Genomic DNA, 24,768 nt, shown 5'->3' on the forward strand with positions numbered 1-24,768 from the left:
TCAGCAAGAGAAAGAACTTTGCAAAGGATATTGCAAATAAATCCATCCTCTCCATTTCCATTCACACCTATATTTCTATGTATTAACAAATTCCAACAAAAAACTCCCTTTTCTTTTGGAAGTAAAGATGCTCGCCCATCTTCTTCATTGAGACAAGGAACAAATACGATATGAACAAAAAAAAAAGGGTTCAACTGAAGCACTTTTTGCCCAGGGTCCAACAGAAACAGCATATATTGTCATTTACCATGGTATAGTGGCCTAAAGTATCATCTTTTCCTAATTAAAATTTAGACCTTTTACCCCATCCAAACTTAAAATCAGTCTCACTTTGTGATGGAAGCATTAAATCCCATGTTTATATCTCTCTTGCTAAGTAGGTATTACTTGATAGCTGCCCTTATTGTGCAAGTTCTTTTATTAATAAATTTATCCTGTCCTGCTAAAAGTAGAATGCAGCTTATTCCTTTTGATGCATTTGTATTACCTTGCAAGGTTTTCATCACTACAAATGGTTAATTATCACATAAAAAATATATATCCGCAAAGGAATCTGAATTCAGACTGAAACAAGTTTGTGAAATCGACCGAACTAACTATTTTAAAATAACTTTCCTCCTCAAACACAAACAAGGAAAGGGATTATAAATTTCTATTTGCAGATATTTCTGACTACTAATTTTAGTTTAGGGAATCATTAGCATTCAACTGAAATCAAAGAGTTTGAATTATTAGTTGCAACTTATGTATAGAGTTCTATTATTTTATTTTGAGTTATATATATTCGACTATGTAGGATAAATACTAGTTATATTAACATTGATGAATTATCTAATTCAAAAAATATTAAATATTAAATATTTTAATAATAATTCATATTTCATAAATAAAGAGTTTACTTATATGATATCTAAGGTCCTGCATTGCTAATAAAAAATTGATCTAGAAAAGGTTTGATCTTTTTCCTCTAATAATAAGAAAAGCTTGAACAAGTATGATTCCAACATTCATTTATGCATTTCTACAGGTACTTTTGCGATTTATGAGAATAGTTTTTGAGTGTAGAGAACATATCATTTAAGAGCTTGGACTTTAGCTTTATTAAAAAATTTTGAGAAATTTATATTGATGTTTTAACATAGTTATATTATCACATTAATAATTAATGATCTATCTTATAATTAAGAGTCCAAACCTGTGTTCAATAGCCTTTGTTTTCACCAACAATAAAAGCTTGTCACCATTCATGAAACTTGGTTATGTATGTGTAATTTATGTTGCAAAATATATACTTATATACCTTTTAGGTGACAATATTTCTTATCATGAAAATAGACATGTTTGGTGGCCAACAAAAAAAAATTGTCATGAAAACCTTTTAAGTTTTAATAAAAGTTTTAGCTGTGAAGACACGCTTGATGACTATCTTGTGAAATGTTTTATCCATAGAGGTACACATGACGACCTCATCACAACCAAAATCTGGTCATTAAAACTTTTAATGACAAGATTTTGCTTGTCGCAAAATCAACATGTAAATCTTCCAAGCTCAAATTTTTCAACAAAACTTAAAAGGTTTTCATAACAATAAAATGATCATAGGGTGGAATAGTCATGACAAATAGAAAAATACTAGCTTCCATACATATAAACAGAGAAAGCCCTGCAAAATCAGGCCAAGGTTCAATGATGAAACCTTGCTTGCACCGGAAGAAGAAACCTTGTCCTTGATTGTAGGGAGAATCCCTAGCTTGGGTTCAAGGTGAATCAACTGATGGATCTGCAGATTCGACCCCAAAAAGGGAAAAAAAATAAAACCCTAGATCACCAATCATGAAATAGGGCTTGCCTCCAATAAAATAGAAGGGGAAAATTCGACTTATTAGAGATTAGGCTATGAAGGAGGAGCTCGAGGTTGAGAAGAAGAAGAAGAGGTGATCTGAATTACTTGAGGGACAAGTGAAGTGAGGATACGGGAGCGAGTAGCTTACAGGTTAACATTCACTTTCAGTGACTTCAGCGTCGGGGATGGTTCAAAATCATTGAAAGTAGGAAAATATACCAAAATTTTGAAAGTGAGTCAAGAGTGACTTTGACTCCAAGAGTGACCTTCATGGTAAACCATCTCGCATCTCAACAACCAGAATTTTCAGGAGTCATTTGGAAAAAAAAGTATTCGTGAGCCAATTTCAAAATAGACCTATTCGCATGCCGAGTAGCCTAGCCCGAACTCAAAAACTTTTGGAGCCCAGTGGACCAAGACAGACCTAGCAAATAAGCATGTTTATTAAACAAGACGGACTCGAGCTTGAGGATTAAAGTCGGCTGACCCTAGCCTTGCTAGAAATTTTTTAACCCTAGTTTTTTATGATTAAATCCAAAATTTTGTTGATATATAAACTTAAAAGAAGAAGTTCTTGAATCTTAGAATACCTTATTTTGGTTCTTATAGTATTGAATTTCTAATATTTAGTTATTTATATTCAGCATTTATTAAGTATTTTTAAGTATTTTTTTAATATTTTAAACATTTTTTACCCTGGTTAGAAAGCCTGAGTAAGGACCGGGCTTGGGCCTAGAAAGTAGGCCCTAAAGCTGGAGTAGGCCCGAGTCTAATAGATTGTGTTAACTTTTGGGCGGAACCTGGCCCAACCCGTGAATAGGTCTACTTTCAGCCTGACCAAACCAGCACCATAATAGAATAGTGATGACTCATTTCTTGAGCCAACCCAAGGATGACCCGGCTTAAGGATTAATCATGGTGTATTGACGTACCTATTATATCCACTGAATTTTCGAGCGGTTTTGTTGCACATTGCATTACAGACAACATTACGCAAAATGTACTCAATCAATTGCACGATTCTCTCCTATAATTTTTATGACTAAATGAGATTGGGTGAGCAACTTAAATGGATCTAAATGTATTCAATATTCATAAGATATGTTGAAGTGTTATGGTCAAAAAAGTTTAGGTTTTTTAGCATATTTCCCCTAGGTTACATGTTTATTCCCCTTACTCATATTTTTGCAAATCAACCCAGCTTTCCATGTGCGACTTTCTATTAGAGGTCCTTTACATAGATTAACCCATACCCATAGTTAAGTACAATACCACTAGAGAACCATATTAATAATGCTCCCTCTGGTTAATAAAATAAGCCAGGCCCCTAGCTCACTGCCCTTTCTCCCTTCTCAGCTCTTCTCCCACCCTTCATCCGAAAGAGACGGCGGAGTATGTTGAAATTGCATGCTAAGCATATTGGCTATCCTTTCACATGTTCTTGCCATCGGTTTTCAAACTCCATGGCCCCCTGAGCAAGGTTTTTTAAGGTATATTCTATATTATATTCTATCTATCAAGTTTTCTTAGCAGAATTTTCTTGCTTCCTAGTTTCTCTCGTTTGTCAAAAAAAAAAAAAAATTAAAATACTAGGTATGTAATCTGGACCTCTATTTATTTCTATCCCTTCATCTCTTATCTACATAGTTTTATTTTTAATCCTAAATAGACTATATTCAGAAAAATGTTTACCCATCTCTCATCCATACCCTGACGGGCTTAATTTAAAATTAAAAAAAAAAAAAAAAAACGATGATGCCCTTTCCAATGAGCACGTCTTATCTCTCTCTCGTCTTTCAAACCATTTTAACTTTTTTTTAATCAATTGTCTTATTTCTAGTATCTTTCAATCTCTCTAACCTTTTTATTAATTTATGTGCGTATCTTGCTGCTAATATCTTATATAACTAATTTATATCATCCTATCTCTCAAATAAATAATTATCAAAACCCACTAAATTTGTGATATCCCGTATCTTGCTTGGCCCATTTGATCGGCCCAGATATTTGGCCCAGCCATTTTTGGGCCAAGCTTCACACGCAATGCACGTGCGGAAGGCAAGAAAGAAGAATCCCAGCCGGAGTCTTCTTCCTCTCCAATCACGTCAGAGATCGGAAGTTCATCGTGATCCAAAGACCAGCCGGATAAGGTCAGGATTATCTAGTTAAAAACCTTCTGCTCCTCCTTCGAGTTCACCCGACATCGAGCCACCAATCCCAAACTCCTCTTTCGGTTCTTCTTTCTCGCTTAGTCACCGGAAGGAGCCATCGGACCACCTCGCCGGACCGAGGTATGTGCTCTTCTTCTTCTTCTTCTTCTCTCTCTCTCTCTCCTGATATTGCAGCTAGGATTCACCCTATTTTGGGCCGGCAAATCATCGGAAAACCATTTGAAATAAAGGAGCCTTATTTCAGTTTGTTTTCCCTCGCCGCCGGCCGCTATCAGTCGTCGTCCATAGTGGGCGGTCGTAGGTCCCCTGACCCTAGGCACCACCACAGCGATGCTTTTCCTCTCCTCTCTTCTTCCTTGGCCAGAGAGAAACTTTGTTCTCTCTTCCTCTTTTCTTTCTCTCTTTTCCACTTTCTCTCTTATTCTCTCTCTAATTTCTCATTCCACAAAGTTTCTCTCTATCAGAACTTTCTCTCTCTAGCCATAGCTTTCGGCCACCATGAGGGATCAAGAAAAGCCTCCGGCAACAAGCGCCAGTGACAGAGGCAGCTGAAATCGGAAGAAAATAGGGTCAGTCGATCAAAACGGAGGAAACAGGGCATCGCCCTTTTCCGTCAAAAAATCCGGCGATTGTCGGCTAAAAACAAGATTCCAAAAGTCACGGAAGAGGGAGAGAAGAGTTAACCAAAGATTGCAAGGTTCTTACCTAACTTCCGGCGGCGTTTGGTTGCGTCAACGGTGTGGATAACGACCGACGTTCGAAGAGAAATGTTGAGGAATTACTTAGGCGATGGGCACCAATTGGGGTTGTTTCTTTGGTGGGGTGGAAGAAAAGATGGGGAGGAGCTCTAAATAGAGCCCAGCCGCCGCGATCAAAATTTGGCTTAGAGTTGAATTCCATCCGACCTTCTGAGAGAGGAAAAAGACTTCGCTCGGGAGTCTCTTTCCTCCAGGGGCAGGGAGGCCAAAAAGGGCTGGGGCGGTCAAGTGGACCAAGCCCAATCCACTGGGTCTTACATTCTCCTTGCCTAGAATAAAATTTCGCCCACAAAATTTTTGTACCTATAGTTCAAAGAATAGAGGATACTTCTTTCAAATCAAGTCATAATACTTCTCAAATCAAAATCATCTTAACTGACCAGTATCAATAATTCAATTCACCACGCTTTCGCTGTGCAACTCTGATTTAAACCACAACATACCCGTGTTAAGTCTAGGTTTTCTAGTGGGCATGACTAAATAATAAATAAGAATAATTACTGGAACTAGAGTAATACCAATCGCTAACGTATTAGAAGCTTGTGCATCTTGTTGTGTGAGAGCATAAACCTTTTCTTGGGTCTGGGGTTTCTGATTTTCTTTTGTCACAACCCAAAACTTCATCCAAAATGGCTAGCCGAAAAGTATTTTTTTGGATTCCTTAGTCCCGTATAAGTACCCAAGATCTTTCCAGTGAATAACCGATATGGGACTAAAAGACAACCGCACGGGTCTTCATATACTCCCCCTTTTAAGCCCTGACATCTTCGTCGAGCTAAGGGTTCAAATCCATTATATCTAATCACAAGCACCATGATCGGCCTATGGTCAACCTCCATGAACCCATACTACAATGTCCTCTAGTTCACATAGGCTATGGGTCAAGTTTATTCTAATACCATTTGTCACAATCCAAAACTTTACCCAAAATGGCTAGCTGAAAGTATTTTTTTGGATTCCTTAGTCTCGTATAAGTACCTAAGATCTTTCTGGCAAATAGCTGATGTGGGACTAAAGACACGCCCGTAGGGGGTCCTCATATACTTCTCCGTTTAAGCCTCGACATCCTCATCGGACTAAGGGTTCAAATCTATCCAAATCTAATCACAAGCACTACGATCGGCCCATGGTCCACCTCCATGAACCCGTACTGCAGTATCCTCTAGTCCACATAAGCTGAGCCGAGTTCACTCTAATACTATTCGTCACAATCTAGAACTTCACCTAAAATGGTTAGCCTGAAAGTATTTTTTTTTGGAATCTTTAGTCCCATATAAGTACCCAAGATCTCTTCAGTGAATAACTGATGTGGGACTAAAGACACGCTCGCACGGGTCCTCACATACTCCTTCCATTCAAGCCCTGACATCGTCGGGTCCAATTCCCACCAACTGAGAATTAGGATATTTTTTTTTCAAAAATGCCCTTAAGCTTTTAGATAGAATGGAATAAAGTCTTTTCCTTTATTAATGGCATCATAGGTATTTTACACAACTTTCATATGAAAGTTTATACTCAATTAAACATAAGCCATCTCTAAAATGTGCCACTTTTTCATGGTGAATGAAACATGCACAAACCACTTTTTAAGGCATCAACTTCTCATAAAAAAATATTTAGAAAAGAATGGAAAAAAGGGGGCTCCAATGGGAGCAAATCCTACATGCCTTTTTAGAGCTTGGTCTCAGGCATCTTCTCTCCAAAGCCCGCTCTCCTGAGTCCTTTTTGGGAAAGAAAAACTAATGTGGGATATGAAAAAATCCAATTCCCACAGTCTAAGAATTGAGATAATTTTTTTTTCAAAAATACTCTTAAGTTTTTTTTAGATAGAATGAGGTAAGGTTTTTTCCTTTAATAAGAGCATAAAAAGTATTTTATATAATTTTCTCATTAAAATAGATGCTCAAATCAAACATAAACCACTTCGAAACGTGCTACCTTCTCATGGTTAACTAAATATGCGAGAACCATTTTTCTAGACATCATATACTCAGACATCAGCTTTCCAAAAAAACATTTAAGTGGAAAAAAAATTCTTCCTGCAAGCCAAATAAAGAAATAAAAAAAAAACCTTTCGATACAACAATAAATTCAGCTTATTTTTAATTATCTTTACCTTTACTTTTCCTTAACACAGTTACAAGTAGAATTCTATCTTAAGAATAGCAATAACAATGGAATTATTTCAACTATATACCTAGTTACACCTTATCCTATCTTTCTATCTTTTTTTGAACGGACAGTCTATGGTAGAAAAAGTTTTTAAAAGCAAGGCGTCTAACCCGCACTACTTTTATTATCCTTCTTTAATCACATTTTTTTTTTCCCCGGCCAATCCAACTTCACTGGCATGTCCGCACATCTTCCCTTGCCGAACAGTAAGGCCTGTTAATCCCCTTGCCCAACTTCCAACGTCAAGAGGGAACTGCTACGGGCCTTGCAAATGTGGATTAAAACCACCCGAGCCTGCCCAACCTAAAATTTTATTACGCTATTTTCTTGTGATTAAACACTAAGTTTTGTTCATATGTAAACTTAATGGAAGAAGTTCTAGAATCTTAGCATACCTCATTTTGTTTCTTACTCTTAAGTATTTTTAATATTTTAAGCATTTTGTACTTGCGACAGGAAGCCCAAGTTTGGCTTGGGCCTAGCAAGTAGGCCGGAAGTCTGGGCCGGCCCGCGAACAGGTCTACCTTGCAAAGCGGCCCTAAAATAGACCGGTGATGAGCTGAATTTCCATTTCTTGAGCCGACCCAAGGATAACCCCGCTTAAGTTAGACCGACGGTTCATTGTAAACGAGATCCTCTCGACAGCGTGAGCTGAGTTCTCGTCGGAAGGCCCTCGTCTCCGATCCTTTCCGAATCTTCGTAACCCTCGCTCTCCAGAGTCCAGACCCTCCCCATTCGAGCTGAGTAACGCCTAGGTAAGAGGAGAGTGAGGATGAGGGCTACCGATCAATTGATCTATCTCGAGTAGTTCGGATCGATGGAGAGAAAAAGGAATAGATTGATCCGGTCGCCTGAGATCTTTCTCCTTCTGGCACTTCTCGCTGGCTGCTTCCGCCGCCCCGCCGCACTCTCCGTCACTGTGACCGACGTGGAGTGCGTCTATGAGTACATCCTCTACGAGGGCGACACCGTGTCCGGAAACTTCGTTGTCGTCGATCACGATGTCTTCTGGAGTTCGGATCACCCCGGCATCGATCTAGTCGTTAGTGCCACTAATCCCCTTCGTTTCATGTTACATTCGCCCTAAAGTTTCGAACTTTTTGAGAATTTTGATATATTTATAAGCAAATAAAATTGGCGTCTTTCCTAAATTTTCCTTCAAAATTTGGTCACCGAATACAGGTAGGTTGGCTTTGTCAATGCTGGGTAGCTCTGTAAACTTGAAAATAACTATTTTTAATTTCCTGTTTCCTTTGTAGGATAGTAAAAATGCAATTTTGATGCTGTGCTGCAAGTAAGAAAATGTGACATTATGCCAATGCCAATTAGTTAAAAAAAGACTTATTCTTTATATATAAATGGATTCAGAATGTTGCTCGCTTCAGTGCCCCACTAGAGTTAATTAGATAGCTACACTTTTGTTGCCTACGTATTACTGCTTCATTTGGTAAAGATGATCACCTTCGTGTTCCTTGTTTGGATAAGCAATGGATTGAAAGAAAAGAAAGAAAGGAAGTGAGACAGGCGAAGAGAACTTCTGAGAGAAAAAGATGAGAAGAGAACTTCAATATCTCTTCTTTCCAAATCTCTCCACTTTCACAGAGATTAGCACTCTTATTAGGTTAAGGGATTTGGAGAGAAGTGATAAAAAAGGAGAGAGAGTCAAAATCTTTTGTTTGGTTTGGAGAGAAGAGAAAAGAAACTGAAAATATCTTGTGTGGTAGTTACATTAGGAAGGGAGAGAAGAAAAAGGAGAGAAGAGCTTTATCTCCTAACCCAAATTTGTAATCTGTTTATAAGTGGAGTTATGCAGGGAGAAGAGAATCTCGTTTTCTCTTTAGTTTACTTTCATGTTCCAAGTTTTCTTATCTTTCTTTCTCTTCCCTTCCCTCGTTTCCCTTCTATTCTATTATCTCCCCCGAAACAGCACATAAAAAAGGGGCTCATGGAGAAATCTCTTCTCTCTGTTTCTCTTCTCTTTTGTCCTTAATTCACTATCTAAACAAGGAATTTGACTCTCTCTCTTCTTCTCTCCTTATCAAAATGAGGGTGTGGGTACCAAGTGAGTTGCCAAGGTTTGAGCATTGTACAAAAACAAGCCTGGGACACCGTGGGTGAAGCATACGGCAAGGGCTCAAATTTAGGGTAAATTGGGAGGACACATCTTCCCTCCGCACTGGAACCTCATTTTTTTCTAAAATAACACTTTTAAAGGCTTAATAATAACAAGTAGAAATATCTTGAAGATTTGAACTAGAAATATGATTCAATTAAAGTTTTAGACAATTATGGAATTTCAAATCAAACTAACTCTGCAAGTCATTGTTGATTAAGATAAGCTAAATACATAAAGTTCAGCATTAATAAGTCTAGCCTGCAAATTGGTATGAATTGATTAAACAAAATGAAACGAAGTTGAAGAACTGAATAAAAGTCAAAAATTGCAAGACAGCAAATAATGTCTTTAAGTTACTAAAGTACAAGAGGATGGAATACATTCAGTTAATTCATCATACAAATTGATAAAGAGATGTAAGCGCATTCCATGCCTCTGTCTTCGTGTCCTCTCTGAAAAGGAGTGCACTTTATCTATGTATACCTATTTCAAGTGGCTTCTCTTAAAGATACATAGGAAGCACTAGGCCTAGCTCATGTGCAAATTTAAATGCTGTTAAAAATGTCTTATGAACTCCACGTACACATGAAGATGCGGATCAACACCATTAGTTGATGACATTATGTATCCTATTAGGGTAGGCTGTGATACATAGAATGGATTGAAATACAATGTTCATAAATATGCAAATGACATAGGCTAGCATTGTAGAGACACAAGCAACTGACTCTTGTGCAGAAAAAAATCATAAATAGATTATCAAATGATTATAAATATGAAGCCTGTCCCTTTGAAAATAATGAACATAGCCCCTTACTGCTAACAAGCCACAGTTCTTAGCTCTTTATTAATCAATTTAAGGCCTGCGGTGATAGTATTCAAGCTTTTGATGTATTAGGTTGGTTTTCATTAATTTTAGGTGCTTATCTGATGCATGGTCATGATTAGAGGCTCCTTTGGAATTTGCTAGTTATTTTACATGTTATTGTACATTGTAGAAACCACAATAAAGATTACCAAAGTAGCCTGCTGACATGGGGACCCACAATTAAACAATGGAATAAATGATTCCAGGCAATCAAACACTCTCTTCCCTAAGAAACGAAGGGACCCGGTCAAGTATAGAATATTGAAAGAAAGGAGGACAAAAATGAGAATAGAAACATAGGAGAAAGGGGATAGGAACAAGAGAAGAGAAAAGTCAAAAGAAAAAAAAGAAGAAAAAGTACAAAAGAAAGGAGTGAGCCATATGTAGATCACTTCAACTCAAGAAAGATATCTTTCTTTTCCACAATATGTTCTCAACTTATGATGCTCTCTATGTTCATCCATATTATCAGGGTGGTTCTTTTATTATTTTTTTTATTAGATCTCCATGTAGGGAAATCTGCTACTTCTCTTGGGAAAGCTTTCACCAATAAGATTTTTTAAAAAAGATTTTTCTTATTTCTTCAAATTCTTTTGTTGTTAAGTTATATAACCTCGTCTCTTTCCTAAAAATTGTGATTTGACCCCCAAGCAAAAAAGTTAAATCTATATCATTTCTCATTGTAGCCACGTTTAAAATTGAACCTCAATTCAGATCTTGATCTTGGTGTAGAGTAGATGAATCAAAACTCTAATCTGATGAACTGTAGCTGTTTTGTGAGAACTTGCTTTTTCTCCTTGTCTTGTCTTATTGCTGCCTTGTTTTATATATATGACTATACAAGGTAGCACATCATCTGCCTCAAGCGAACCATAGTTAGAATCTTGAGTTGGATGCTTAAAGCCATCAGCTTTTTAAATAGTTTTACCCATGAAACGTTGCAACCTTCTTCAAAAACATGTATAGTTCAATTGTTTCTGCTCAGACAAGAAACAGGCTAGGTTGCTTGCATGGAGGGTTGTGATTGGCCCCTATTGCTGAGAAAATTGTCTACATAGGGTGCTCCACGCCATTGCTTAAACCCATTTAAATAATTTTTTTAAAAAAAGTAAGGAACGAAGTGAAAACCCATTATTTTCATCCAATCCTTCCCACCAGTGCCACATATTACCCCCCCCCCCCCCCCAATCTTCTTCGACTTTTAGACCGCTTGCTCAATTACTAATGCAACCTGCCATTCAGGATGAGACTGAGTTTGTGCTTTTAGGGAATGAGTAGATAGGGTTTACATACGCATGGGCTTAGGGGGTTAGGTGAGATGACGAGGGTAGAGGATATGCTGATGATGCCACTACGGCCAGTGAGGATGGTGTTGTGGCAAGACTAAGCGAAGCCTAGCAGGGGAAGGATGTGAAAGGAGAGGGCTACCGGCTCACAAAGGACAAGGGAAGTGAGGTTCTTGGGGTCACCATAGGTAACATCAACAATGAGGGCAGTGGTCTCAGCTTAGAGATATATAAGAGGGAGGGAGAGGCAGTGACAAGGAAAGAGGGAGGCCAAGGGCAAGGTTGAAAGCATAGAGGGATGGGGGTGAGGTGGCTACGATGGTGGTGAGGAGCAAGGAGGTGGAGCAAAGGGAGGACGGCAAGGAAGGGTGGGGAGGTGAAGGCATCGTGGAAGGGGCAACAGGTTTTTTTACCTTCTCACCTTTGTTTTGCTTTTTATTTTTTTAATGACATTGAGAAATGGCATGGAATGCTATTTGTCGATAGTTTCTCCTAAATTTGGAAGTTTGGGACCCAATAGTTAAGCCAAATAGCAACACTCGAAAGGAGAGACCCAATTTGTTTCTTATTTGAGCACGAATAGCTGAGCCACACCCTTCAAAGACCTTTAGTATTTGGTAATCATCATCTTTTGAAGTATGGCTATTGCTATGTGATGTTGTAGGGGTATCCTTAATCTCATCATAGGTTATGCTTGGCCATGAGAGTTTGAAGGATATCTTGGATGATCTTGAAGATTCTACAATAGGACAGCAATTCTCTATAATCTTTATTCTCTCCTAGGCTATAGTATCTAGGTTTTTAGAAATTCTCTATATCTTACATCAGATTTGAATCCTTTTCTAACACTCAAGCCTCTAGCATTAGAGTCATTCCTCACCATTGCCTCGAACTTGTTGTCATGTCAAACTTAGTAATAGAGATAGCATAGTCATCACCAGAACTACCACCTCTATTCTTTATGATCTTTATATAGTTCCTAATTTGTGTATCATGCTCATCTACCTATTTATCTACATGCTTAACATTTCCGGAGTTAGAAGAATCTGTCTTGGTTAATCATTTGCCTTATCAAGATCAATATTGTTGTAAGTGATCACACTTCATCTCGTATTTTGTCTTGGTTGGGTAAGAGCTAGATTCTCGTATCCTTTCAAATAAATATAACAAACAAAGTTGGAAAGATGTGCTTCAGTTGCAACAGGGGAACATGTTGGACTTTTGGAAGTTACAATGCGAAAGATTTTTTTTTTGACATAAATTTTAAAAAGTGAAATGAGCTTCGAAAGATACTATACAACCCTTGGAGAAAAAACTAGTCGGAGAACTAAAGTTATTTTTGTATATTCAAAATTCAATTTCATGCACGTTCGTGCACATAATATATGTGATTTTATGTGCAAAAATCATACTCCCTTACTACATTGGCTTGGTTAGTCATATGGTATGTTTTTGTTCATTTGGCATATATCATCAATTCTCCATTAATTCATTTAATTATCTATTTTTAGATTTTGAGCATTAATTTTTTCTAAAGCTATAATTTCCAAAATGCTCAAATTTGATGAGTAGAAAACTTTTGTTTATTTAACTATTTTGTTTATAATTGTTATTTGTGATTCAATTAGTTTACATGATGCCTTTAGTGCAAGGGCAATTTTTTTTTTACTGCATATACACTCCCTAGATGCAGTAGTTATAATTCATGGTTTGGCAATTTATTTAGATATTTTCTATTCTAAATCCTTCTTGTGATAAAATTCAGGTGACTTCTCCAGGAGGCAATATTGTGCACTCATTACAGGGAACATCTGGTGACAAGTTTGAGTTCAAAGTTCCAGGGGCTGGAATGTACAAGTTTTGCTTCCATAATCCACAAGGAACACCAGAAACTGTATCTTTCTACATACATGTTGGGCATATTCCAAACGAACATAATCTCGCTAAAGATGGTTGGTAGATTTACTATGTCAGCTTTCTAGGATCATCATGTTTATGTGTGGGCAATCAACATTTCCTTCATTATGTCTCTTAAGTACCAAGAGCAAGGTTTAAAGATGTTGTCCCTACCATCCTGAATCAGATTGGTGAGCAACCGGACCCGATGATGGGTTTAGGACCTCAGTACCTATGATAAGACGGATAACAAGAGGAAGGTGAAAGAGAGGAAGAAAGGGAGAAAGCTACACGAATGAGCATCATAATCCCAATACCTGTTGGTACTAGTAACATGAATACGTAGTCCTAAATTATCACAAACCAACCATAGAAACCCCAATAGTTATTAACAACAACAAACAGTAAAGAAAGAAAGAAAAAAGAATTGTCGTCCCAGTGAATATCGAGGCACCTATTTGTTCCAAGCGTTAGAACAGTACCATCTCAATCTGGTCCCTGACTGGTGCTGGGTTTGGGACTGGGATTTGAAACCTTCACCAAGCTGTGTTCTTACTAAGACTGCACTTTTAAAGTATAATTTCATTAGGAGAGGGTAAAATTTCTGAATTTATATCATATCGTAATTCTACTCTTTAATCAATAGGAAAATCACTGTAGATCTGATAAAAAGAGAAAAGGTCGAATATCGGAATTTCAATATTTTGTCAGTTTAACAAATAAGATTTATGCAAAATGTCTTGGTCATATTTAGTGCTCTGTATTCACTTATGTACTCTTTTTATTTTTGTTGCAGAGCATGTGGATCCTATAAATGTGAAGATTGCAGAGCTTAGGGAAGCACTGGAGTCTGTTACAGGAGAGCAGCGATACTTGAAAGCACGGGAAGCTCGGCACCGCCATAGTAAGACTGCATCTCCCATTTAACACTATTACGAGTATAGATCTAAAACATTCTTCAATCACCACTAGAAGGGAAATGCAAAGGTGGTTCTAAATTCCTTCCACTTTTTAATTATTATTGTGAAGGGTAGAGGTATTGGTTCTGCAATACATCCGGCCAGTTTAAGGACTGAAAAAAGACATGCTTCAACCAAAACATTAATACTACAAGATTGATTCGTAGATCAACTTGATGAATCTGATACAAAATGCATGAAAATAGACATGCTTCAACCAAAACATTAATACTGCAAGATTGATTCGTAGATTAACTTGATGAATCTGATACAAAATGCATTTCTCTTATGTTTTCATGAAGTAATAAAGAAAATTATCCCAAACAAAAGCATGAAACACTTAATAAAATTCACTATGTAAGTGACAGCATGAGATGCAGAACTAGCAAACTACTATACTAGCACTAGACAATGAGGTGGCTTATGATTGGTCTCCTTGTTGTGATCCCATGGTCTATGTTGACACGGAGGAAGGCAAACTATATGTCAATGTTCATAAACTGCTTGTGTTTGGCATTTTACCACCTAACTGAGCAAAGTAGGTGCTCATCCCACAGTCATTCTATTTGACCGCCTGAGAGTAAGTTGGGCCAATAAAATTTCACCTTTACCAAGATTATCAACATCAACATATAATCCATGTCCTCTAGAGAGCCATTGTCCTGCCAATATTTTTTATTGTTGTAGTCAAAAGTTAATTTACCCTGGCATATGCTTATATTTTCAATGAAGTTTCCATGCTTTTGACTTTAAGAAACTAAGACATATCAATATGGGCCTTGAATATCTCAAAGACTATATTTCTCTAAGATTGACCATTCGTGAATGTTTGTACGTCTTTTAAGTAATCTCACCCTTTTCTATTCTTATTAACTCTAACAATATTGAAAGCTTATATTGATCAAATGAAGCAAAGCCATAATTTGATTTACGAATTCAAATCATCAATTCAAGATGAAGCAATTCTCATGGCAGCTTATATTGATCAAATGAAGTAAAATCATACTTAGAACTATGAATTCAAGTCTTGATTGTGGCTTAACGCATCCTTTTAGACAAACTGTGAGGAATTTGTTTTCTTATGAGCCTTGAAGTGGCATCAACATTACTAAGATTGAATGGTTGGAATTTTGTGGATCTTGAAGCTTTTTAATCTTGGATTTGGTCAACCTTTTCTGTGACTAAATTTGAGGACAAATCTAGCAGTATCCAAGAATGGCTGAACCATCCCAAACCACCAAGTCGGGACATATTGATCTGAACCAGTCAGTTGCCTGAATGAAAAGGCCTCTCGGTTTGGTTCGGAGCTTTTTATAATTTGGTTCGCCTTATCTCCTCACTGGCTCATCTCCTCATCAGCTCATATCTATTTCGCGCCCTCTCTTGAAGCTTCTGACTCATCTTGACTTTCTGTTCTCTCTCAAAGCTTTCGGCTCATCTCCTCACCACCCTCCTCTATCGCCCTACTGTCCTCACCTCCTCACATGCTTCAACTACAGCCACCATCGTCATTCTTATGACAACCTCTACCACTGCGAAACATGCCACTACTGTCTTGAGATTGGACCTCGTCCAATAGTGATGCTCCTCCCATCTATGGTCTACCTATTTGTCCTTTCGATTGCATCCCTCATCGTCTACTCCTTCCTGAAGGTTGGAAATCCGAAAATCCTCAACCTCCCCATTTCCCAATCAATGATGATCTACAACAAAAAGACAACCAAAGACCATCAAATTTGAGATCAAGAAATACAAAAAGCTTGGATTCGAGCATCTTGCTGGGTTGGATCAAGGGATCGGGACCTTGGGTTTGAGGATCTCACCGCCCTCTCGAGCGAGGCATCGTTCGTGGCCCAGGAGAGCTGATCTCTCTCTCCCCCCTCCTCTCGCTCCTCTCCCTCTCCCTCCCTGTAGTTCAGTTAAGTGTCCCTCATCAACTACTCATTCCTCAAGGTCATGACTGCAATGCCCCTTGACCTCCCAATCTCTCTATCGATGATGATCTGCACCAAAAAGTAACCAAAAGCTATCAAATCTGAGATCAAGAAACATGAAAAGCGTGGATTCAAGGATCTCTCTAGGTTGGATCGACGTATCGGGACCGTGGATTTGATGATCTCATCGAATTGGCTGAAAGCCCTCTCGAGGGAGGCGTCATCTGTGGCCTAAGCAAGTTGATCTCTCCCCCATCCTCCTCTTTCTCCCCTTCTCCCTCCCTGTCCTCATGGTTCCTATATGCATTGGGCCGGTATGGTATGACTGATACCATACCAAACCGGTCGCTAGCTGATATGATCCTTGATACTAGTTTAGTGAATAGTATCTTTTGCAATTTTTTGTCCAAGAGCTAAAATTTGTTTATTCAATGTGACTTGAGGCATTCTTCTCAACTACATATGACATGACGAAGATTTTTGTCTAAGACATGAAATACCGGACCTTTATGTTGTTTTTACCATGAGAAGATGGCTAAGTGCAGAAAATTAGTTGTTTGTTAGTCTAACCATCAAGATCTTTCTTAAAGGAATCTCTAATAATATCACGGGCATCATAGAGGTTATGCATCCCTTGCGTACACATGAGGGGTCGGAGGTTTGCTTATCTGGGGCTGGGGGTAAATGCTCCATTGTCTAGCCATAGATTATTGCATGATGATTATTAGAAGAATGACAGAGTTTAATTATTTAGTATGAAGCATATATATGGATATCATAAATTGATGAGTCACGATACAAAGATGCCAATGTGGCAACCTTTAGGCAATAGCATAGGGAGATGATGGTGATACATCATCTCCCTATGCTAACTCTCACTCAGTTAGCATATATTCAGCATATATAACTAAGTTATACAGGATACTTTAAATTTTTTAGTCTTAAAAAATGTCATTCTAGGTCTGCCAACTCTCTTTCATAGGTTCTCTATCTCTCAAATTAGGACTGACATGACAATGAAGACCTAAGATGGCTTTAATCACCTTAAAATTATGGCTTTAGATGTTACGTCCTAGCCTTGTTGGTTCAAACTTATCTCTAGTGTATCTTTGCCATATCAAACACCAACTTTAAAAGTAAACGGACTGAAAATATATGGATACTTATAGGAAGTATCAAGTGCATGTTGGATATGGACATATATACTTTAGGAAAGAATTATAATTGAAATTAGTCACGTTGGTTATGTGTGCTTTATGAATAAGAAATTATAAAGCATTATTATGATGTGAGTAGCCATGAGATTTGAATGTGCCGTCATAGTGAAGGTACTTCCTTGCTTTCAAAAGTTAATCAAATTAGGTAGTTAACTAAAAAGTGATCTATAAGGTAGCTAGAGTGAGAGATGAAGGAAAAATTTCATGGAGGAGATTAGGATGAAGGAAAGGAGAGTTGCGTAGAAAGAGGTCCTTTGTTAATAGTTGATATATAGTCTATTATTACAATTTGATTCCTAAGGACATGGTGATGAAAAAGAATATGTTTAATTTTGTTATTGTGTTTTCTGATGTGTGTGTGTGTGTATTTAGAGAAGGGGGTGCAGGAGGGAAGCAGGAAACTGAGATACTTCTAGGATACATATCTGATATTTATATTAAGTATTCAATTTTTCAAAATTAAAAAACAATCTAGATACTTCCCAAATACTCTCAATATTCTTTTGAGATACATCAAAAATGAGGGGAAGAGTTTTTACTTTACAAATACTAGTCTTTTAATGATGAATGGTCAATTTCGGAGTTTATGATGTGGATACTCAACTATGGATTGCAGATTCTAGTTTACAAATTTAAATGATCATTAGGTGATGAGTTTGTGGAAGTTCATGCTAGCATATGTAGTACAGACTGTTATTTTGTTAGCTTACTAAGCTTTGTAAAAAAAAAGTATCCTACTGCATGCGGCTGCCACCACTATGGGGTCTAGAGGGATCAAATGCACATGGCCTTATCCCTGCTTGTGGAGAGATTGTTTTCATGTTTTGAACCTCTGACATCCAGGCCATAATGGAGCAACTTTACCATTGCACCAAGACTCACCCTCTAGCCTACTGTGTTGTAAAGGTTTTTCTTATGTAAGAATTATTTTTTATTTATTTATTTTGTTGGGGTATTTTATCTTACTTTTCAAGATTTCTCATGTCATCGTGTCATATTCATATCTTATATCCATGTCCATTCTTTCTAGGGATCTATTATGTAATAGTTGAAAGTCCTTTTAGAATTGGAAAACATTGTTCAGACACAATCTTTTTGCTGTCTAGCAACTTTGAACAGTGATGTTTTCATAAGGTTCTATAATTTTTTTAAATAAATAAAAATTTGAGTGCTATCTTCTTCTCTTTCTAGTCCTCAAGTGCTCTTTGTTCTTTCTTTTGCCATCTGATTCTCTAAGTATCTCCATCTTCGTATTCTTTCTGCCCTAATCCGATGATATTCTTCTCTTTTCAGCAGCCTTTGTTCCATCGTCGGAGTTATTTCAGATTTCCTCTGAAAATAAATTTAGTGAGCAAAGCATTTAAAACAGCCTTATAACCTAAAGTGGTTCTATCAATTGGTATTAAAGGTTGGAAAATTTGACATTGACTTCTTCAGTTGTTATAATCATGGCATCTTGGAGATCATGACAGATCATGACATTAGGCTTCACTGCCATGAAGACCACCTCAAAACTGTGGTTAGCATGCGGTGCCAATTGAAATCAAAGAATAGAAAATTTGGCTACCAGAACGAAACCATGAAGAGAACATAAGAAAACTGGGAGAATGTGGGTTTTCATGTCAAAAGAATTGGAGCTTTTTCTAAAATTTAGCTTCAACAGTGTTTGAAGGCTTATATTATTTGCTAACCTCTTAGCTGGAGAAGATTGTATGTGCTGAAAGCCCGTGCTCATGGACATCAATTAGAATGTTTTGGAGTGAAGGATAAAGGATATTCTTTGAGAGAAAGGTAAGATGTAACCACATAACAATTGATAGAGAGAGAAATGCTGAATGTTGTGGAGGTGTTGTTATCTAATTGATTACCACCTTCAGTCATGGGGAGGTCTTATTGAATCTGACTTGGACATCCAAGAAGCCTCGTCTTGTTTATGTGCAAGGCTATTAATGGTCAGATTTGACGTAGGAGAGCCAAATTTTTGAAGAGGCCCAACACAAGCTCAGCCAAACCCTGGTTATCCCAAATTAAGAGAATTATTTTCGTCTGGATCTGGAACCCTAAAATGGTAAATAGAAGATTTCATTTCCTAACTGCAGTAAGTGCTCATTGGAGCAGATCTGCTAGTTTGCTCAAATAGTTGATCAGAAAACCATATTTGTCAAGTCACTTGATCATTATATAGGGCACATGAGAAAAGATGTCTACCTGTATTCCACAATGTTTTAAAACTTGTGTAGGTCGATTGGGCCGACCCACCCAACCTGTCATCCATAAGGAATTACATGTCAGCTTATATTATCAAAACTTGGTTCCATCATTTGAACCAGACGGATGGCCAAATCATCCAGGCGAATCACTTGCTCAGGTTGGTTATTATAACAGCATGCCTCCAAGAGAGAAAGGAAAAAAACAGAGAAAGCTATACGATACTCTCGTGCACCTTGCTCTCACATTTCTCTCAAATCCCATCATGAATCTAACAGTCGAAGTAGGGAGACGAGGGTGTTTCAACAAGGATGGCGCTCCACATTGGCGCCAGTGGGGTTCTTCATCAGTGCCATTGGAAAAGAAGAGGGCAGCTTGCAGGATATGTCATAGAGAAAAATGGGATTTGAGTTGAGTTTGAAGATGCATCACTATGGACCTCTGAGGCTCTGGCCCTTGGTTGATACATGGTTGAACTGTAAACCTGTGATCCAGCAACCAAAACAGTTTAGATTAGGTCAGCGAGTTCATAACTAGTATTGATGTACTACAACTTGTGTCACATGGATTCAGGTACTAGTGTCAGGTTTTGATGTGGCTTAAGTATGAGATCCTTATAATATCTATGAACTTCTAGCAGACCTATTCTCAAGTGTCATATGGACAACATAATCTGGATGTCATGCACGTAGGTAAACTAAAGGATAACAATCAAGTAAAATGACAAAAGCGTTCTGAACCGTTTCTCTTCTGTTCAGATCAAAACAGTGAACTCCAACCTAGCAGAATCATAGGTTCTCAGCAAATGATTGTATGGCTTATTTATATCTTGTATGTCACCTTTTTCTCTGCAAAACATACACTTGTTCTTTGATGTCTTAATTTCTTTTTCTCAAATTTGGTTTGACATGTATGTGATATTACTCATGTGATGACATTTAATCTTGATGCAGCAAATAAGAGCACTAGGAGGCGTCTCGTCTTTTACACAGTGTTAGAGTATCTTACACTGGTCTGTGCTAGTGTACTTCAGGTAGTTTACATCCGCCGCCTATTCAGCAAGACGGTGGCATACAACAGGCTTTACTAACTTGTGTATTCTTATCTGTCATATCTAACAATTTTTAACATCTTAGATTTTTTTTTTCATGGAATTAACAATCAAACAGATTGTTTGTACTTTTTTTCCCTTTCTGTTAATCTCCTCTTTGTCAAATCATAGTTGCAGACTGCCACCAAACTTATTTATTGGGTCATATGACCATGAAAGTCAAATTGTGGTGCTTGAAATTTGAAAGATAACCTTATGTTCCATGATTTGGAGAAAGTTCATGGGGATTCAACACCAACAAATGTAGCATTGGTATCTGAATTTGGATTGTAATCAACTAACTTTTAAATGTTTGTCCCACTTTTTCTCACTGATTAGCACTGATGCTGGACTGAGATATTCGTATGCTCTTAGAACATGGCTTCACACTGAATGTGGAGTAACAAGAACAAACAGAATGCTTGGGAAAACTGGATATGGTGTATAACTTGCATTAACTTCTTATTCCTGCAGGAAGTTAGTTAACTCTTTCATTGCTATTGAAGTGCTCTTGTAGTAAGTCTACATTGGCAATCCAGATAACTTGGTTTCAGCTTTTTTGTTGGAGAGCAGGTAATGCTTTGATGGGTTTTTTTCCTGCACCAATGTTAGTTAACTGAATAAATATCAACTCTGGATGCTGCTAGCTGGCCCTAACACTTGAGCTCCATGCTTTCGCAGCTCGGGCCTCAAGGAGAGTACCTTGGGGAGATGTGATGCACTTAACTCTCCTTTGTGTTATAGGAAAGGATCCTTTTTCTAGTAGTTGAAGTCAAATTTTTCAGCTATAATAATATATCCAGGCAAAATATATGCAGGTAAGAAAAGCAATCTCCTCTGCTCAAGGATCAACCAAAGAATAATCGAGATCCAAGTAGATGTTCAACATTTGAATTGTTGTCAGAGGGCCGTGATCAAACTTATTTTCCTATACTGCAACAAACCAGGAACCTCTAAATAAGGCGTTTCTCAAGGAGTTCTTTACAGGTTGCGCCTTGGAGACCCTAAATATTCTTTTTATTCTAGGGATTTTACAGAATTGACTGAATACCAGATCTGCAAAAACTTTTTTCTTCTTTGAAATTGTCCTCCAGAAACAGCCGATGATTTATTAATGATTATGGAAGAAATAAAGACTTTTGATGAATGTCCAAAATATATGCCTGAAGCAATATACAGATGAGGGAACCAATTCAGTCTAGCACTGAATTATATTTGGCATGGGAACTCTCCTAGCGAGAGTATAAAGATTCTCAACCATTATTTTTCCTTCCTTTTAGGAAATCGGCCATTGAATGCAAGATATTAACAAAGAACATAGGAGGAAGTCCAATTCTCAAGAGGTGCCACTAAAGTAATCGAGTTATTAAGATAATATTATTTATTATTAACAAAAATTGGAGGTTGTGGCTTTTAATAGATATGAAAACGACAGTTTTGTCCATAAATTCTGCATTTCAGAAGTAAATTTGGCCAACAATAATTGGCACATACACAAAACTCAGGCTTGAACTTCACTAAACTAGTCCTACCAAAACATTCATAAGAAAAAGAAATGAATCTAATAACTAGAAGGAAGAAAGCCAACATCAAATTCACAGGGACAGAAACTGGCGAAGCTCAGGCTTGAGGTACTTGAAAACTGCAGCCCAAGCAGCCTGGGTGGGATGCACATCATCCCAATAGAAGTAGGAGTTTGGGTCATGGCATAGTGTGTACTGCTTGATCCCCTTGGTATCTAGGTTCCCGCAGTTTGTCTCATTGGTCTTGCTCTCGCAGCACGGCCTATGGACATGCTTAAACTTCTTGGCTCCTTCCACTGCAAAAGAAGAGGAAAAAAAATGACATCAAAGTTCAAAACACCAGCTAAATTTATCAAGATCCCAAGAAATTCAGCTAAGAGGAAACATTGCATACATTCAACTACATGAACAACAGATCCATCAACAGCATTATTTCATATCGAAGTATCTTGATCAAACTGAGAGGGTGAAAACTTGGACCCAACCTGACCTAAAGAGTTGTTTGTGACAAGAGACATGCAGCACAAAAATGCTAAGTTGGTAGATAGCATGCTTACCTTGATTGAGTAGGGAGCTGAAGGCTGTGTTGAGGTCTAGCATGTGAAAGGTCTTTGTTACGTCTTCTTCACTTGATATATTCTTTATTGCCACTCCAAGCCATTGGTTGTGGATATTCGCCCCCAAGTTGCCTTCAGTGCTGCACTTTGTGTAGTTGTACTTCCTTGTCAAGAAGGGGCTGCAACCCACAGGGTGCAGCTTGGTGACCACCACCTTGGAAACGCCAAGATCATGGATACGCTTTAAATCTAATGCTAGTTGCTCGGTTACGAGGTCAATGAAATCAAAAATGCCCTGAGAAAAAGGAAGGAAAGAGATGAATGAAAAAAAATAGCAGGCAATATATCGACTTCTATCACACGAAAAAAAAAAAAAAAAACAGCGGTTGCATAAGATCACCTTGGAGGATGCTTACCGTAGCGCCATGTATATCATCATAACGCACGTAGTCGTTGCCAGCGACGGATACCAGTGCAACTGAGGACTTGATATCACATTTGGAGAAGATACCTGCATCGATCTGCTCCTGAAATGTACTGATTTGAACGGAGAGGTTGCTTTGACCGTTACCCGTGTCGAAGACGCCGGTGCCACCCAGTGCAAAGTTCATGCCATATGGAAACAACTTGTAGGCTACCCTTCTGTCCTTGTGAGGCACAGGAGATCTGATTCCCAGAAATGAAGCTGCAACACCGTGTCAAAACTAGGCACTGAAACTTTAGAGTTCAGGCATCCAATAGATTCTTATAGCCAGAAGACATACATAGGTATATCGTGCTTTCTAATTAGTTTCGCATTTGCAGCATTTGGAAATCAACGAAAGATGGTAGAGATGCATACGGAGTGATGATGATAGACTGGGCCATGAGAACAGATTGGATGAAAACTAGACATCCATGCATGACGTGATTAAAGTATTGCCTAAAGGATTGCATGAGGAGGGAAAATAAAAATCTTAGGCAGTTCATACTACAATCTTGTGTGATGCCTGACGTAAAAGACATATAAAATAGAAAAAAAATAGTGGCATTCACGGGATGCAAGTTATTGAAAGAAACTTTGCCAAGGAAAGAGATTGAAGTTAGCAAAAAAATATTTGAGAAGAATATATAGCATATCAAACTATACTATGATCAAGGAATGGAAGTATTTTTCTAAGAAGAGACCGACTTTAGGATACAAGAAAAAGCTTGAGGAAGGAGGAAAAGATCAGAAATACTGACCAACGTAATCAGTGAGGATTCTTCCATCGGAGAATCGGCCGGCCGGCCTCTTAGGGAACGTCATGCCATATGGTTCATACCATTCACGTGTAATCTCTCTCCCTAGATTCCCAATGTTCCCGGTATCAGCATATGAATCACCGAAAACAAAAAGCTTCCGAGGATGATGCCTACTGCTTCTACGCTCTTCAGTCTCGCTACAACCATTCATCTCGGTCCCTAGAATATAATAGAGAAAGAAGAAGGATTAGATATAAGGTGAGAACAAAAACAAATAAGTTTGAATAGAGGTATCCAATGGTGAGACTTGCTCGCTATGAGAACCAAGGAGAGGAAGAAGAGAAACTTTGAAACTTTCTCCATGGAAGAAAATAGGATGCAGAGATGGAGAGAGAAGAGAGAGATGGGAGTTGGAGGGTGTAATGATGGGAGGAGGCCAAGGAGGGAATATCTATAGCCGGAGATAACGCAGGGGGGAGATCGAAAATATCTGATGTTATTTTCAGTTAGTTTGACCGCTTGGAAGTAACAAGAGGTACAACGAATACGGCGTTCCAAAGCTTCAAGCCTTTTATTCTGTTGGTGAAGAGATCCTGGAGATGTTTTTATGTTGTTATGGCCCAAGGAAAAAGATCGCATCTACTCGCATTGTTCCCTGCTCTGAAGATAGAATAGAGCTCGTGAAGATTAGGTTAAATTGAATGGAAATGAATGATCAAAACGGAAGACAATATCTTTCAAAAAATCTTGTAATTTCTAAGTAAAGAGGGAAACGAACAATTCCACTGAAAAAAAAAAAAATTTTGGCATGTATAACTGACCAAATATTGTGAAATATCATAGGTTCATAGGCCTACCAGATGCATTACCTTTTTTTTTTTGTTTTAACCATTCAAGGAGCAGTGGGACACTAATTTTTTTCCCATCAAAAAAAATAGTGTCACCT

The 24,768-nt window shown here is 37.9% G+C and overlaps 2 protein-coding genes across 2 annotated transcripts; one reads left to right on the top strand and one right to left on the bottom strand.

Annotated features, from left to right (window-relative positions):
* The first annotated feature begins 7,536 nt into the window (after positions 1 to 7,536).
* On the top strand, positions 7,537 to 20,849 carry LOC103696247 (transmembrane emp24 domain-containing protein p24beta3-like). The gene is made up of 4 exons (XM_008777795.4): positions 7,537 to 7,986; positions 12,980 to 13,166; positions 13,907 to 14,014; positions 20,382 to 20,849. The coding sequence occupies exons 1-4, from the start codon at positions 7,762 to 7,764 to the stop codon at positions 20,516 to 20,518; spliced, it is 657 nt and encodes a 218-aa protein (XP_008776017.2). The 5' UTR covers positions 7,537 to 7,761; the 3' UTR covers positions 20,519 to 20,849.
* A 240-nt stretch (positions 20,850 to 21,089) lies between these two features.
* LOC103696250 (GDSL esterase/lipase At5g03610-like) lies at positions 21,090 to 24,721 on the bottom strand. The gene is made up of 5 exons (XM_026800815.2): positions 24,134 to 24,721; positions 23,823 to 24,041; positions 23,015 to 23,283; positions 22,599 to 22,893; positions 21,090 to 22,337 (listed from the first exon to the last, which is right to left on the bottom strand). Exons 1-5 carry the CDS (start codon positions 24,459 to 24,461, stop codon positions 22,114 to 22,116), a joined length of 1,335 nt encoding a protein of 444 aa, XP_026656616.2. The 5' UTR covers positions 24,462 to 24,721; the 3' UTR covers positions 21,090 to 22,113.
* Between the last annotated feature and the right edge of the window lie 47 nt (positions 24,722 to 24,768).

The sequence above is a fragment of the Phoenix dactylifera genome, chromosome 8 (assembly GCF_009389715.1).
Source record: "Phoenix dactylifera cultivar Barhee BC4 chromosome 8, palm_55x_up_171113_PBpolish2nd_filt_p, whole genome shotgun sequence".
Taxonomy (NCBI): Eukaryota; Viridiplantae; Streptophyta; class Magnoliopsida; order Arecales; family Arecaceae; genus Phoenix; species Phoenix dactylifera.

Coding starts and splice junctions, on each gene's coding strand:
- LOC103696250 (XM_026800815.2), bottom strand. CDS start 24,461: ATGCGATCTTTTTCCTTGGGCCATAACAACATAAAAACATCTCCAGGA. Junction 24,042..24,133: donor CTCCTTGGTTCTCATAGCGA/GCAAGTCTCACC, acceptor ATTATATTCTAG/GGACCGAGATGAATGGTTGT. Junction 23,284..23,822: donor AATCCTCACTGATTACGTTG/GTCAGTATTTCT, acceptor ACGGTGTTGCAG/CTTCATTTCTGGGAATCAGA.
- LOC103696247 (XM_008777795.4), top strand. CDS start 7,762: ATGGAGAGAAAAAGGAATAGATTGATCCGGTCGCCTGAGATCTTTCTC. Junction 7,987..12,979: donor ACCCCGGCATCGATCTAGTC/GTTAGTGCCACT, acceptor GATAAAATTCAG/GTGACTTCTCCAGGAGGCAA. Junction 14,015..20,381: donor GGAAGCTCGGCACCGCCATA/GTAAGACTGCAT, acceptor ATCTTGATGCAG/CAAATAAGAGCACTAGGAGG.